The following is a 17,999-nucleotide window of genomic DNA, read 5'->3' as shown; positions in this document are numbered from 1 at the left end:
GGGGACGCTCTGTTGAATCGGGGGTTTTCTTTAGTGTTTTCAGTTCAATGGACTTAAAAGAAACAGACAAATATTTTCTACCGTCGTTGCAGCAATAAGGATATTTATACATTATCTCACTGTCATTTCATTTCAAATATATTTTATTAATTAAACAAAAGGATTGAGCAACAGGCTTTGCCTATATAAGCTCTCTCCATGGCTTCCAGCATACTTTTGATAGTTGAAGACATTAAATACAATATTTACATACATACATTATATTTCAACTCATCTTATGACACTTGGGTACTTTTATTGCGAGGTAATATACAATAATTAGGCTGGATTAATATTTTCATGTTTCTACAAGATTACATTATTTCATGTGATACATGGACTTAAGATAAAAATATACAAACTTTACGATATTGATATTTAATAAAGTTGTAAAATATATGTCGTGACGAATTAAATATACCGTTATGAATATACACAGTATTCCAAATCTAATTAAATATATGGATATACGTCTTGACCTTGAGCCACTAAAATTTTGCTACGGCAACATGAATAAAAGCAAAACTGATACATGCATGTATGCTGATGAAAAATGTACCAGGACTTATTTGAAGTAGATATCTCTTGAGATAAGTTAAAATATCAAATAGAAAATGAACTAAAAGAACACAGTGAAAAAAAGAAAACAGAACTGATTATATAAGAACACAAGACAATCTCGAACACACACTCATACACTCTAACACCACATATGTTCTACTGGCATGGGTTTGTTGGTTTATTTAATGTAGTTTATATTTGTTTTGAATTTATGTGCAGTTGGGCATTATATATGATAACAAAGTACACTAGTTCAAAGAATACAAATAAGGCATTTTTGTATTTCATAATAAATTATTAGTTTTTCAATAATTAAATAAATTATACCTATTGATTTACATTACTCCATCATACCTTACGTGTCATGGCTAGATAAAGTCCCTGGACATTCGTGCCCAGTGGTCAATCAACCTTGGTATATTATATGTAAATATATATGTAAATTATCCACTATCAACGAAAATAATGAATTTATCTTACAAAATGCAAACAATACATCACCCACATACAGCTTGCATATTTAACTTAATTTGTTCTATTTGAACCGTCCTTTAGCATTAATGTATTTATCTCGCTGTCACTGTTACAATACCTCACTTTTGGCCTTTGTGTTGGACGTTTGCCGAAGCGGAATAAGCAATGGGTTCTGTCCCCAGGCCTTGACATAACAAAATAATTACACATGGCAGTGGTTATCCCTTGGTTAACGGTCAGCATTAAGGATAATGACATCAACTAATTTACCCGGTGACAGTATAATGTGACCGGAATGAATACTGTGTGGGTATTTTTGGAAATATATTTCAGTGAGGTACCACTCATAAGTCGACATCACTTCCCCGCTATCGCAAGGAGGTATATACACAAATATTCCCTGCCACCAGCACACATTCACACATGCGTATACATTACAAACATAGAGGCACGTCCTTAAGTGACCTTAAAGGGACGGTAATTCCTATAAAACTAAAACAGACGCTGGTACATCGTTATATTTATAGTATATTGTACATTGTTTAGCGACATACCAAGAATTCGCTGGTTGTAAAGCTGAAATTATTACACAACATGCCGCGTTGTCACTCAATATTTGGTTCCGATATTCCTATTGATACAACTTTGAAAATAAAAATAAACTTCACGGACTGTTTTGTTAGAATCCGCTACATACATTTCGCGGATGTTTGTATCGGTTACCGATGCTGGCACTGATTATATACAATATTTTTGCGAGATATCATTTGTAAGCGGAATTAATAAATTTTGTACCGGTATATAAAAATATTTTGAATTTTGTTTGGAACTTTTTCTACTTGATTTTTATTGATTTGACCTTTTGCTTCACTGTTGATCCTCAATAGACGAAATCGCCATATTGTAGAGTAAAATGTTTACGTTGTTTGGCTTTCTTCATTGGCAAACAAACTTTATGAATAAGTGCTTCCTTGCTTCCTGTTTCTAGTAACTGTTTCTCATCCTCGATGTCTTTGACCTAGATAACATTTAGTAATGAAATGTGCATTAGATATCAAATAGAACGTCTGACTTTATCACAGGTCTTTATAAGTAATACCTCATCAACTATTTGCACAGCTACACTACTCGATTTAGGCATCTTAAGCTTAATTGTTTTTGATACCATATATCCATGTTCGTTTTTACTGCATTTGTAAAGAAATTAGCATTTCAATTTTCTGGAAATGATATTTTGCAATTCCAATACTTGAATAAAAAGTTGCTGTTAATTTTCATAAAGAATTTAAAGATTCTGGTTTGGCATAGATTTATGATAAAGCTAGTAATGCTTGACAAACTGTGTCTTGCTCGCTGATACTGATGGATGTGTGTTTTGTGCTTGTGGGTAATAACTTGAACCACAGAGTTACAATCAACCCTACCACATGAATCTCCTTGTGGACCAGTGTAAGCCGGTTATAGAAGATATTGTCCACTTTACAAATAAAGACAGCTTATCTGATTCAGAGAACGCGAGGCTAAAAGGTCCTGTCGAAGCAAAAGTACAAATGTCTATTTTTGGTTTCCACAAATGGACACCAAGTTTGCCGAAGCTTAAAATAATAAATAGAACACTGAAACATCTTCATTGAACCTGTGTCGTATAAGGCACAGCTCTGTTCGACTTAAAAACAGTCATTTACCATCACCTACGTGCAGTTTTCGGTGAGGGGATGGACCTTCTATTTGCTACCGTATTGCTTTAGAGACGACATAGTGTTTCCTCCTGCATAATTGTTTTCTCCATCTGTAGAGCATATTGAAGCAACGAAAAATGATATGTTGCCCCATTGCAACATTCGGGATCTCTTTTTTCTTCTCACTATTATCTAATTCTTTTCGTTCGTCTGTGTGAACTTAAGCATCTGTCTTTATATGACCCCTAAAACCCCGTACACGCTTCTTAATTCCAGGCCACCTTGTTATCATTTTCTTCTACAATGTAGCCGAAAACCTTTTCGTTTTAATGGCAGTATGTGTAAAAAAAAAAAAAAATCCTTGTTAATGCCGTTTTTGACTATTTCTTTGTGATCTTCACAGATAGGTTTAAATGAAGTAAACATAGTACCAACAAGACGATGCAGAACGAGGTTGACCTAGATTAACCGGTGTTCCATGTAATACACACTTCCTTGTGTAGGGTGTAACATCAACCGGATTTTTCCGTGATAACAGTTTACATTCTAAATATCATTATCGTTTTGTCAAAGACATTTTATTAATATTATTTAAATATCTCTGAATTACATTTAACAGAAATTAAAAAATACAATGTTGTATTTACAAGATTTTTGCAATCAATGTCAGTCATATATTGCATCATGTTTAGTTATCACTCAAAAATTACCATATTATGGCCGTTTATATATTTATGTCGGAAAAAACAACAATTGCAAACTCTACGATGTGAATTCAAACACTGCTTAACCGCAGAAAGTCTATATGGACCGTTTGAAAGTTAATATCACCAGATATCACCCTTCAGTTCCCTCTGATTATTTATGTTTCGGTTACGGTGTTAATAGAATTTTGCCGCTTTGGTCAGTATAGGAAAAAACATATTTACGATGCCTATTTACGACTTTGTAGCATTCATTGGACATAAACTCCGGGTGACATTGTCTATCATGGCACTATATATTAGCGTATTTGGGTAGGTTTACGAGTAATGTCATTGGTTGAGTTGTTCTTATTGAATAGCCACGGCATAACACTGCCATAAACTCCGCGCGTGTCAGCAAATTAATAAAGGTTTGATGTTGGTACCATCCAAGTCAACGGACGCGGCTCTTATATCAATTTCCAATTACACAGTTTGGAAAAATACTTTTTTTTTCTTGTTAATTAAGTCTAATAAAGATTGCGTCGGTAATACGTGATTTTGATTGATGTCTATTGATTCGGAATACATCTTCTGTTATCTTAGTATTACCTTTGGAAACTGTTATTATTGAAAACGCTTGATATCCACATCGGACAATTTACATTAATTCTAAAACTTTTCTTCAAATGTGGGTTATAATACACAGTAATACATAGATATAACCAGTACAAACAAATTTATATATTTAGCACCATGACAAGCAGACAAAATTAGCACTCGAACATGATTAAGAGAGCCTTTCCCTACTGCAAGGTTATGACAGAAATCTCAACCCCAGGGTCTTATTTGGGGAACCAGAGTCCTGCTTCGATTCAAGAATCATACCCCGATGTTTGAGTTTTCTGTGGCATACCCTCGCCGTAGGGAATGACTCTTTTATTCCGTTTTGTCAATTTGTTCACAAACAATTGTTATTTATTTCTACATGTTTTTAGCATATTTTGCTCACCGTCGATAGCTGACTTGTACATCAAAGTTGAGTGTTCCTATGACGTAGTCACATTGGTTAGTGCTGCAAACTGTCGTGCCACCTAGCGGCTTACACAGAAACCATTATCGATGGTTCAAGCAATAAGTTAGTCAGTAGCTAAACGGGCAAGCAACGGTTAAGCTCATGCAGGGTTTGGTTTGGTTTGAATTGGTTTAGTATTGTTTAACGTCCTATCAACAGCTATAATAATTTATAGTGTGCAAGATGCATGCGTGTAGTGTATTCGTGTGTGTTTTTGGAGGCTGCGATATGTTGGTGTTTTGCTCCTTGTGACAGCGCGGAACTGATGCCGACTTTATAGTGCTACCTCACTGAAAGATACTACCGAAGACACCCAGCAAGACACCCCACCCGGTCACATTATACTGACAATGAGCGAACCAGTCGTCCCATTCCTAAATTGCTGAGCGTTAAGCTGGAGTAGAAACTATCTTTTTAACAGACTCTCAGGGAGTGCCACAGTCATGCAAGGAGTGACACAAAAGCCTTCAACAGGAAAAAAACAGAAGACAATAATGTGAGTTATGGGAGTGTGAAAGACAACAACAGAGAAACTGGAAAACTTCAAAATAAAAATACACAGTACATCGTATGCATACACAAAAAAAATTAGAATCCCTATTAAGTTCAAGTGTTCTTTTTCTGAGTTCATCCAAGAGTTGGTAACAACTGATGTACCCATTGTCAGTATAATGTTACCGGGCGGAGTGCTGTGCTGGGTGCCGTCAACATCGAATTTCAGTAAGATGGCACTATAAAGTCGGCATCAGTTCCGTGCTATCACAATGAGGCAAATATACCAACATATCCTGTCTCCGGCACACATACCCACATGCACGCTTACACAACACACATAGAGACACGTCCTTAAATTATCTTAGCTGTTGCTAGGACGTTAAACAATATAAAACCAAACCAAAACCAAACCCTTCTATATACCGATAGTTTTAAGGTCAACGAGAAAGGAGCAGCAGCGTGCGTTGTTGGTATTACATATATTTGAGAGAATAGATAGAGCTGTTAAAACTTATTCCACAACCGGAAATATTTAACTGCCTTACTCTGACTTTAAACCTTCCATCCCGACTTTTATTGAAGCGAATCGGCATTGGCAACATAAATAATCCGAATAAATTGTTTTCAATGTACAAATGTAACCTAATGTATCTTTATGTGCAACAAGTAGATCGCAAAGACGATGTTGTCCTCTCTCGAATACGCATAGGCCATACCTACATAGCACATGTTTGCATTTTACGAAACGAAAATCATCCTTATTGCTATATTTGTGAATAAGAATTTGCTGTCATTATATGATCGGATGTGCAACTAATTCCATATTTTAACAATAATGAAAAGTTTGTTTGAGGCTGTGTGTTTGACATTTGATAAATGATAATTTACATTCAATTAATCTGAAACAATGAATCCGTTTGCTTTTCATTGATGCCACGGTTACAATTACTATATTTGTTTTTTTGTTTTCCATCTTTCTTATATTTCAACCTTTTAGTTTACGTTAGATATATTTTTTGTTCTGAACGTCTATGTTTAGTGTTTTGTTTGGCTTATGATTGCTTGTCGGTGGGCTATTAAACAATATATACAAAATAAACTGGGCATGACAAATATTGCAATTTGTTTATTGTCAGAAACATATACATTTTGTACCATTGGTCTGGTGAATAATTTAATGTCTGTTTGATACAGGAGATGTCCACTGCAATGCAACATGGGACACTATTCTGTGTTGGCCGGCCGCTCGGGTGGGAACTGTCACATTCCTGCCGTGCCCCCAATTACCAGGACTGGACGTTACGAGTAAGTGTTATTTCCAAATTGGCTTATTCAAAATGGAAATTAAACGGATCCGAAATGTTATGGTTATAAATGTCATTGACTATAAACGTAAAATTTAAGCGGAAATCCGATGAGTTTTTTTGGCGCTAAAATAAATTATTTAAATATAGGATTGCACTTGTTATATTCTCTCTATATTGTGTTTTGTTAGATGTATTTTGAGTACATTAATGCATCCATCAGCTTATAAGTTAGAATGCGACAGAGCGCTTACATTTGACCTCGCAAAGAAAAAATATAGTCGTGGAAACGCACAACGTTACACGGTGTGTGCACAGATTGCACGATGTGCGAACGATGAAAATGTGGACGATTGTTGCTTGGACGGACGATGGACGAACGTTGTGCGATGACAGTAGTGGTTGGGGATAAATTCAGGAATGGCTTAACAATATTATACGATTTCTTGTTTGAACATAAAAACTTGATTTTTGAAGTATGCGTCTATATTCTAGCTACATATATAAGCTGATATTTCTATATTTCTTAAATTCAGAAATGGTGTTTCGGTGTTTTTAAACGACCTAAATCTACAAGTGTAAAATTATAACACATATTGACACCGTCCCATATCCAGGTAATCATAGCCACTTTATACATGTACCTGGACCGTAGTTTTCCCAACCCGGGGCACTTACGTAACTCGGCGAGGTGTAAAAATCAAGGTGAAGGGGAGCTATAGACCAACACGAATGCAGATAACAAACACCTAACGTCCAGTTGTGTTTATATAACAGTCATACGGTATCATACAATGGCTCTCTATGTCATCCGGAGGGCGCCAGGTAAAACTCCGGTCACTCATCAAAATGTTATTTACCTGTTCTGTTACCTGGGTGCAAAACACGTTCTTGACAGTCTAACGGTCACTGAAATACTGTGAAACATGCTTTGTAAAATTGAACAAAATCTAATTAATATGACGAGAAACTTATATTCACAATGTTCCATATTCCATAAGAGCCTTCCAGATTTTTTTCATTCCGTAATATTGATCAACCAATTGTACCAAATCGCACAGTTGTGCGACGAGAAGCGCACAACGGGGCGAACGATTGTTAAATCGCACAGTTGCGCGCACCATGTGAGGACGATGAGCGGACTGTGTGTGAACGATGTATGCACGATGTGCGCACGCTATTGCGGTGTGCGGTCAAACAACTGTACGCGTAGAGTATTAATATATTTTAATAAGTTCAATATGTCAGGTTTACTGGGTGTTTCTTGTGTTTAGTCTTACATAGAAATAATAAGCATTAATACAGTAGATATTTATTGATCGTAAAAAACAGAACAAAAAAATCGATATCGGAACGGAACAATAAAATAATAAAATAATTTGTCCCGATAGACAATGTACTTTTACAATTGAAAATCAGGTCATAATACTTCATAATGTCATTTCAAGGTATAAAACATCGAAAAGATATTTGACACACACACTATCTTACGCATTAAACAAGTTTCTGATTCTCCTGGATCAGGTTGTAAAAAAAATCTTCAAAATAGGGGTTTGCTTGATACAAGACGAAATATCGACCTAGATTTCAACTTCTTTGTAACAACTCTTCGCTTCTTTCGAAAATATGTGCCACTCAGTTGTGTTGCTGAGCGTTTCCCGAAACAAGGGTTATGTCCCCTAACCGCGACAGACCTCTTAGCCGTTAAAATTAGTATTTACCAATTGTAGAATATTGTAGCTCGGCATTGTTTTCTGATGAGGTAATACTCTGGAGTCGAAATCAGATCAGCGTTATCGCATAGATGAAAATTCAACAACATACCGCCTCAAGTCTACGCATACAACGCATTCAAGGATGCACATTTTGAATAGCCTCAGCTGTTATAGGACGCTTAAATCTAATTAATCCTTATAAATAATTTATCGAATTACTTCTATATCAAATGGAAATAAAAAATGACTAAACTGCTCTAAATTAACTATAAATTCTTATTTATAAATTGTCGTCAGAATAACAATATGGAAATATCTTAGAAAGGATATGCATTTCATAGCAAAACCTAATTTATAATCTATATCATACAACGCAAACCAAAAAGAACACTAGAGGCATTTAGCGATGAAATAATAGAAAAAGATAACGAGTGATCAGATGGTATAAAGGTTGGCCTCCCATATTTCCTCTTTTTTTTTGAAATGCAACACTCCAACATGTTCACGACTAAACGCAAAGAAGTAGTCATAGGATAACATGCCTAACCACCGAAAACAATAACCCGTTATCATATTTTAAGCGTGTATCTATTCCCTTCTGCGTAGTTAGATAGCTAGCTCATGATGTATGTTTATTGAACACAGTCGCCTACGCTACGGAACTATAACAGCAGTCATATTGGTCAATATAACAAAAGCATCGTGTCAAACTAGATACTGATGTAAATCAGTTTTAAATGTTATGAGTCTAGTCTTCTTTACGATGCTGTTCGCAAAAAAAAAACATCCCGAGATAGTTTGCCAACCACTTTGTTCTATGTCACTAATAATAGCGTTTCCGTGTGTGGGTGAATTTCGTGTTGATTTGTTCTGTTCCATACCCATTCGTACAATCAGGTAGAAAAAAATGTTTATCATAAAATTCGTAATGTGAGCACTTGTAAAACGTTTATGGTCTTTCTGATATTTGAGAACATTTACTAGATAACGATATTATTAAAATCACTCCTTTTAGCAAAATGTTGTTTTTCTCCAAGCGTTCTGTCTGTAGATAAGGCATATCATATGCCTTATTCAATTATGAACTTCCAGGAATTCAGTATAATGTAACGAAACGTACTTTATCATTACGATAGGGCAAACGTCAGCTAGTGATATGATATTGTCTGCAATACGTTTTTACCGAAGCTGCCAATATCGATTTCATTAACGGAGATGGCCTTATGAGACTGTTCATAAAATATTTGCGCTGATCTTAACGCATGAGATAAAAAAGCATTATTTTTTTCAAAATATCAATATCCCCTTCTTTCACATTTGTCACGTCAAACTATGACAGAGATATCAAGATAAAGTTACCTTTTCTGTTCCTGCCCTTCACTTCGGTTGCGGAAAGTTATTTGTAAAGCGATACAAACAACCAGAGAGCGCCGACTAAGTGGCTAAACCTAAATCCGAATTGAAAAGAACCAATATGAGGCGAAGAAAGATTATGAATAGAAGGATTTATTACATTTTTGCAAGTGAAATATCGGATTCTATCAACTTGATAAAACTAATATCTTTTTCACTGTGACAAAAATCAAAAGTGATATTTCTCACACTAATCACTTTTTGGTATTGACCAATCATAACGGTATCTTCTATTCGCTGCATTCAAAGGCAACGATTTTTTGTTCAGATCCAAATGAAGTGAAGGTAGAATAAGTGGTTGTAATGGTAAATGTTTGGTACACACACTTAAGTATTTACATTCAAAATGGCGCGCAGCCTTGTTGTCAAGCGTGACGTCATTAAAATATGGCACTAACTATTACGCTTCTGATTCCCGATCTTTTGTAATGCATTACATTTTTCATGTCTTATGCTTTAAAAATGGAATAAATAGAAAATATAGTGGTGCCGCGCAAAAATATCAACTATTTGTTATTACTGAGACACCATTAAATATCCTCTATTTATACGGAGACTGTACATGTTGTAAGCGAACGGACTAGGAATGTTACTATCAAGATAAGCGAGGTCAGAGATAGGAAACTTGAAATCGTAACTCTCATTGATTAGTTATGTAGCATGACGTCCCTATTGGTCATTCTGTAGTTAAATATTGAGTCATGTGGCAATTCAGTGTCCTTGCATTTGAGTTCCGGAAAGTACGGTGTACCTATTTACATTGTGTAATCAACGTTAGTAGAAAAGTTATGTATTTAAATGATCATCTCCTATTTCAAATGTAGGTTCTCGTTGTTCCCTTGTTGCGCTTCTTGTTATTTTGTGACTGATCTAACAAAATATAAATAAAATACATCAAAATAATGGCCGCTAGTAAGCCATTGTGGATGTTGACATTTAAAGTTTATTATCGCTTTTTTCAAGAAAAACTATCATGACCTTGCCTGGAAAGAAAATTTGCAAACCCTGCGATATGAAATTTGAACACAAATTACCACAAGATTCCTTTATTGTTGACAAGACAAAAGAACCAACATGTATATGTAGGGGAAAGAGAGGAGAAATGAAGGGAAATGTCAAACTGACATGGAACCAATAAAGACCTTACGATGGTGGGCGCCAAAATACTGTTTGGATCTCTTGTTTCCAATGAAAATGTCTGGTGGAAAAAACTGCTACAAAATTCAAAAAATATATTATTTTCAACCATATATTTGTTTCGTCTTTAGCCTATCCTGTTCAGATAGAAAAATCATTTTGTGTGGGAAAGATGTTCAACATTGATGCAGGAATGATGATTTAATTACTATGTTTTTAGTAATGATTCACGTAAAACCATGTGCATACAGTGATAGTCCTATATCGTAGGCATCATTTGGAATCGCTGTATAAAATTAACTACTGGCGGATGTTTTCATTTAAGTGTCCAAGTATCTCAGAGATAGTGTAATGGACATGTTTCATCATATTGAAAGCAAATCATTTAGGCAATCAAACTTAAAATGTCATTGTCACAATTTAATTCAATCAGTCTGATTTAGTTGCGTACTTGCTAGCATAGATAAAATATCGCAAGCTCACGTAATGGTAAAACGTAGACAGCAGTGATAGCAATGTAGACTGTATTCCCAATGCAGTCTGCACCGTCTATTACTATGCGGTCTGGTCGTCACTTTAATGAATGTAATGTAACAGATGATTAACCTATCGTTCATTTTTAAATCATTATCATGTAGTAAGGTATCGAAAAGTACATACAAAAATGTTTCCTTGAACATCTGTCGTCTGAACAAATGAGTAAATTGAATATTGAAGTAAAAGTATTATTATTCTTTGCTTTTTTATTGCTTTTATTAGATTTGTTTGGTGGACATTTGATACATCAAATGTGACATCTCGGGAATATTTTTTTCCTATGTGCCTTTCCTGAGCTTGGTACGAAGATTGCGTATGTGCCTAAAGATAGTTCAACGTTAATAATGTACTCCATTTCCTTGACTGACGTTCAACTACTCTAACGTGCTAGTTTTGTTTTCTTGAGCAAGTGCAATTTCGTGATGCTTTGGTTTTTGTGTGGGATTTTAACAGTTGAGTAGTTTAGGTATCCGACAGTTCTTTAACAGGATACATGAATCTGTATTAACTATCAAAATCAACCTCTGCGTAACTAGGCAAAGGAAAATAATATGCCCACTATTACCCACTCCGTGTTCAAAAGAGGTAACTAATTAGGTGGGATCTCCTTGCAGAATAAATGAACTTCTTTTGTAACTTGTACTTTTAATACAACAGTAATTAAAAGAGAACCCTCGCCTTTCAAAATCAATGCAAAACAAACCAAAACACGCCTCACTTTTAACTTCGGTTTGACTATATCGCAAGCGAGGGAGGTGAAGAGTTCGTAACCAACAAAGACCCTGAAAGAGATGCTCACTGCTTCCATCTTTTTTTCAATTCAGGTACACACATACATTACACGTGTGGATGCCTTTCCTTAAATGACTATAGTTGTTAATGTGGACTGTGAAACAAATACCACAAGCAAACGGAACTGTTTGACGTTCAGCTTTGAATTGTTTGTAAACCGGAGATGTAGGCCCGATGTCTGATCGACGTTACTCAGCGGGATTGTTTTTTGACATTACCGTATCAAGATGTAGCTTTCCCAGTGTGGTTTCACTGCAAGGCAGCCTAATTAAGAACCTCCTCCACCAACGGTGCATTCATACAACATGACCTTAGTTTTTTGTAAGGACTCAAACTTGTAACAAACAAACAAATGGCAAAATGACCTTATCTGTTAATAGGACGTTAAACAAAATAAAACAAAAACAAATGACATATATATTAGGTTCAACTTTCTCATTTTTCATTAACTCTTTAATTGGTTGCAAGTCATACAACATTTTTATTCAATCGTTTATCTTTTAATGTATGTTAATAACTGTGCATAGCATGTGTTCCAAATGAGATCTTTTCTATTAGGGGTTACACATATTATAATTATTATATAAATAAAAACACATTGAAAGGTGAAAGATTTGAATCGTAGATTTTTTACAAGTGCAGATATGGACAAGAGTAGGCCTACAATATCCCGTTGGATGCAAAAGGCAAATATTGTGGGTCTCCCTTGTAGAATCGAGGGTTGTTTCTTCCTTGTCTTTTGTTAAAGAGATATAGTTGACAAACACAGTTGCTTGCTGTATCCCATAGCATGCAAATCATTAGCCCATATATAAAGATAATATTCGGGCTGTGTCGGAACATTTAAAGGGCATCTTTAAAATCTTGAAGTATTAGTACTTTTTATCCTAATAATGCCACAGGGAATATGTAACATTTGTAATAGTTTTATCAAAATTAAAATATACATATACAACGGTGTTGTTGGTGCAGCCGAGTGCTGAACACGTGTCCATATGATTGACGTCCAGGACAGGCACGCTTGAATACATTTATGTTAATTTTATAGGGGTGATGAACTCTGAACATTAAATTCATCTAAAACACAAAACACAATAATTTTATTTAATATCCAAATACTGTATTATATCACTAAATATATCTTACAATAATTCAAACATAATACATTTAACAGACACCACGACGCTGACGTCATTTGCCGGACTTGCCAGGCGTGTTATTCCGGGTGTAACTGTGTTTCGCGTTGAACATATATGTGCCAGTAGTATGACAAATCCATTAGCATTGACTGTCAGTGTGGGGACGTATGAGAAGTTGAGAACAACATGAGAACGAATTCTATTTTTTTTAAATTAATTTACTCAAATTAGAATATTTGTGCGTGCTAGATGTCGCCAATTTGCTGAGGTTGATCACCATTACCAATTTGAAAGTCCAGCGTATCAGGAACAACGCCGTCGAAATGAAATCGATTTAAGTTCACCGAATTATTTCAATGTATTTTAGGAAAGTACCACTTTATATCAAGCATACATTTACTAATTTTGCATCTGATTGCGGTAGCATATTCTCCAACAGTGTATCGGTAAAAAGTATTACTCTACACAAAAATTGTTTACACTTGACGGTGACAAAGGATCTGGTACATATAATCACAAGCTGGTTCAAATATGCCGTCAGCGAAGACGCTGACTTTTTATGATTTGTAAGCCGTACTTTGTAGCGAAAAGAAGATTAACAGCTATTACACAGGGTTTGATATTCGAATATTGATCTCTGTCTGACAATTGCTATGAGAAAATCATCTTCGCAACAACTCCGGTTTTCCTCCACCACCAAAACCTACCTCGTCCTTAAATATCCAAACTAAACATTTGTAATACAGCGTTATGATTTATCATAACCGAACTGATAACTCTCCGGCATTTTATAAGTGATAAATATTGTTCTAATAAATAAAAAAAAAATCATTTAGATTTTATTTTATTTTATTTACTATCATATTATGACAAAACAGTATATTTGTCCTCATTTCGCAAAATATCGGAAATATGCACTTTTTATATATTGACTTTTATGCCAAATTTACTAATTATGAACACGTACCTACTTATATTTTAGAGCACGGTTTTCGGAGATGCGGGGCAGAGGGACGATGGGAAGGGAAATTTCCTGGAGATTTCTCAAACCCAAAGGGTTATACCAATTATACCAACTGCTACACGCCGGAGGCGTACGACATTTGGAAAAAGTTTTACGCAAACAAGTCATCAGCTCAGAGACAGGTGGGTATGCTTTTAAATAATAGTAATAGCAATTCCAGACCAAACACTGTCGACCTATATATGTATATCTAACTTTGAAATATATTCGCGTACACCTTTCAGAATAGCTCGGTATCGTGAGTAGATAGCAGTACAAGGAGGGTTATCATTCTTACATGACACTTAATCAAGGTACACTTCAAACAACTCACTGAAATGTTGCGGTCGTTATGAAACAATGTTAGGGAGATCACACTGACACAAATCGGAAAAATAACTTGCACGATACTACACAGTATGTATACGTCCACGCCTTTAATAACTTTCGTAGAACAACGAGAATGACGTTTCGACAAGTGTCGTAAGGCTGTCAGTAAAAGTAACTGTTAATACTGCAGACAATTAAATGGTAGGCACTTATTACTTCACTTCTCGGAAGGCATTATTATTGTTGATAAGAAGATATCATAGTATTGACTAAAATACCGTTGGATAATGTACTAATAAAGTAATATACCAAATTGACACTCATCCTTGATTGTCTTAAAACAAGTATTTTTTTGTGTTATTAATTGCATCCCCCATGTCATCATCAAATACCTAGTGAACCGATAATTATATTTTAACAAAATTACTGTTGCGAGGAAACCAATATTTGCTGCAATCGCAACTAATACCAAGATGGATTTTTTACAACGGACGAATAGGGGTATTCATTATTTTCCGGTTATCATGGGTGTTAAAGGAATGGATTGAGTAATTTGAGCATTTCTCAAAAAATACAAAAATTAAACTGAATTAGATCTAACATTGGTATGTTTGCCGCTCTAGTTGTTTGCTCTTTAATTACTGATGCGACTTTGCCATTAAGCATTGGCATTATCGCATCTTTGGTCCTTTATGTGGACACTGTAGTGCATTCTGTGTCATTTCAGAACTTTCTTTTTGTATTTTATCAATAAAGAATTAATTAAATGTTTTTTCTGTGCCCGCTTTCTCTACAGATGATCAAGGACATTGTGGTGGGTACAAGGACAATGGAGATAGTTGGTCTGTGGGTGTCGCTCGTGTCTTCGTTAATATCGCTCTTCATCTTTAGTTATTTTAGGTAAGTTTTATGATACTTTATAACATTATTTTCCGTTATTCTAGGTAAGATGTAAGAAACTGTGTATTGAACAATTGTTAATCCCAGTTAGGTTATAAGGCATTTGATCACTTTACTGTCAGAACCTTCACATTTCCTGTAAGATACATTGGCTGTCAACGCATTGTACAATATCTTAATTAGGTTTTAAGACACTGTATTGCAGCCACTTTTCCGGATGTCCAGACTATAATGACACTATGAACTGATTCTTAAAGATTCCGTCATCGATGGACACTGTTAACGAAATTTAGTGTTGCGATGACGTACAACTCAAACAAAACAAATTCTGATTCACATACCCCTTCAACCGTTGCAATCTGTGGTATCCTTGAGCAAGATACTTTACTCTGCGTGTTCCAGTCTACTCAGCTGTAAATGATTACGTGGTTGTTGAATGCTAGTTATGAACGCCGAAATAGCAGCACTGGTTGTATGCTCCCCAGGGAGTTGAGAAATATATTGGCTGGTTGCAAAGACCCTATAACTACAAATATATATATGAAATAAAAACAAAATTCAAATAAATTTAAAGAGGAGTTACGAAAGGCATAATTGGATTATTTACATCTAATAAATGACAAGGACAACGCTAAAGACTTTTTAAAGACAACATTCTGTTAATTTTGTATAGTTGTATTTATTAGCACGTTTTTTCTTGTTGTAATGAATTCAATAAATATTTACTTCATACCAAGGGTACGTTTTTATGAATTACTATCATTGCCCCTTTTTTACGATCAAATCTCCATTCTGAGGACTGTAAGTAAGCAGCGACAAGTGGCTGCGTTGAGTAATCTTGCACAAACTTGCTTTTAAAACACAGTCGTGTTGTTTGGCAACATATTAGGTTAAATAGCATGCTAGGCGCTTGCTATTCGAAAAGATTTCAGCTGTGATGCAGTATGCGCGTTGACACTCACAATTTATTTTGGGTTTTTTTAACATTATTTTATATCTTTCATGCAATGAATGCTTTTATGGGAAGTTCATTGTTAGATCCCGAAATTTTTTTTGATATTGAAACATTGTGAAATAGTTCGACCCTTTTTTGAAGGAATACGATGTTTTGTTTTTAAGAACTTATCATGAAATACTTAAGTATTTTGGTCATAAAACTCCGAAATGAAAATAGGAGATACGTATTCATATTATTACATATACATATTATTTCTACAGACAATTCATATTGTTGTGCGTTTAATACTCGCCATAAAATTTGTAAAAATATAACCAGGCAACGGGCGGTTGCTATGGCGTTAAACTACAAAAAAAAGACCGGTTATATTGACTGTGGTTTAATAACAACATACATTTAAGTGTTATTGTTTGAGTTATGAAACGGTTCCAATCAACCGATTTACTACTAGAACTCCGGGGATCGTTGTAAAACTAGCAAAATTCTACAACCGGACCCGATAATATACGCGATAATCTCTAAAATATCTATCTGAATCAATCATTCAAAATACTTAGAGAAAATGTTAATGACCTGTATAAATCTGTCAAAGTCCCTAGTGCATGAATGAAAAAACAGCTTCAACTACAGCACTGATTCTTCTAATTACTGCCCATAAGTTGTATTTGTAACTCTCTCGAACGAATGATCAAATAAAAGCTGATAACGTTTTCATAATAAAATCATGATCTGTAAAAGGAAATCGACACAACGCAAGAATACGGAATCGTGAAAGATTTGCATGAAACAGGTTTAAGGATTTTATTTCATACTTCCTATAAGACAGGGTATTTCAATTACGGAATGGAACAACATTTTGTAACGCCTACGAGCAGGAAATGGGCGTCTCATAGGGAAGCATCATTTCTGTATACATTTTCGGTCTGAAAAGAAGTAATATTGTCAAAGCATTGTCTCAATCTATAGAAGGTTCCATTGCATGGAAGACTTTTTATACGCCCGTCAAATTTGACGGAAGTATTATGGTAAGGGGTTGTCCTTCAAGCGTAAACTTTTGTTTGTCCGGCAATCTTCTCCTACATTGTTCAACGGATATCTTTGAAATCATGATATGAAGTTGTGTCTACTCTAAAAGAATTTTGATATGACAATTTTTCCAAAAGTAATTGCCTTTTGTTCATTTCAGTATTTGATTTTTTGTCCGGAGATTTCCTCCTACATTTTTTGACGGATTTCTTTGAAACTGAGTAGGCTAAATGATTATGATATGTTATTGTGTTAATTTTGCAAAAGTTATTGCCCTTTGTTTATTTAAGTATTTGAATTTTTGTCCGGAGATTTTCTTCTACATTTGTTATATCATGTCAGCTTACACCTCTTAAAATGATGCAGATCTTATTTCAATGTAAGAAAATAGATAACACTATATGGCATTCGACGGGTGTACATTGTTCTGCCCCGCGGTACTCCTGTTTCATATCCTACCAGTCAAAACAAACGAATGCCATCGACTGACAAATACAGCAATCATTAAATAAGCTTTAGATCTGGGCTTAAGAAACAGTTTTATTTGTTTTAAATTCAAAGCGGTTTGCGTGCATTTGTTTTAAATTACGTAAATCCAAGATCGATCCACTTCTCAAACTTGATGGGAAATATATTCCTGTAGTAGACCCAACTTAATTTCTGGGCGTTATAAATATGATAGAAAAGTATCGTTCCTCCTTCATATCAAGTACCTTAAGTCAACTGTATTAACTCACCT

At 35.0% G+C, this 17,999-nt stretch overlaps 1 protein-coding gene across 1 annotated transcript in view; it reads left to right on the top strand.

Annotated features, from left to right (window-relative positions):
• The window catches only part of LOC110463732 (PDF receptor-like), a 126,424-nt gene that overhangs the window by 86,368 nt on the left and 22,057 nt on the right, over nucleotides 1-17,999 (top strand). The window contains exons 3-5 of the mRNA XM_021518553.1: nucleotides 6,201-6,311; nucleotides 14,026-14,189; nucleotides 15,173-15,276. Of these exons, the coding sequence (XP_021374228.1) occupies nucleotides 6,201-6,311; nucleotides 14,026-14,189; nucleotides 15,173-15,276 (379 nt within the window). The remainder of the gene's footprint in view (nucleotides 1-6,200; nucleotides 6,312-14,025; nucleotides 14,190-15,172; nucleotides 15,277-17,999) is intronic.

The sequence above is a fragment of the Mizuhopecten yessoensis genome, unplaced genomic scaffold, assembly GCF_002113885.1.
Source record: "Mizuhopecten yessoensis strain PY_sf001 unplaced genomic scaffold, ASM211388v2 scaffold10921, whole genome shotgun sequence".
In the NCBI taxonomy this organism is placed as follows: Eukaryota; Metazoa; Mollusca; class Bivalvia; order Pectinida; family Pectinidae; genus Mizuhopecten; species Mizuhopecten yessoensis.
The sequence above is the reverse complement of the archived record's forward strand: the minus strand, read 5'-3'. Positions and strand labels throughout refer to the sequence as shown.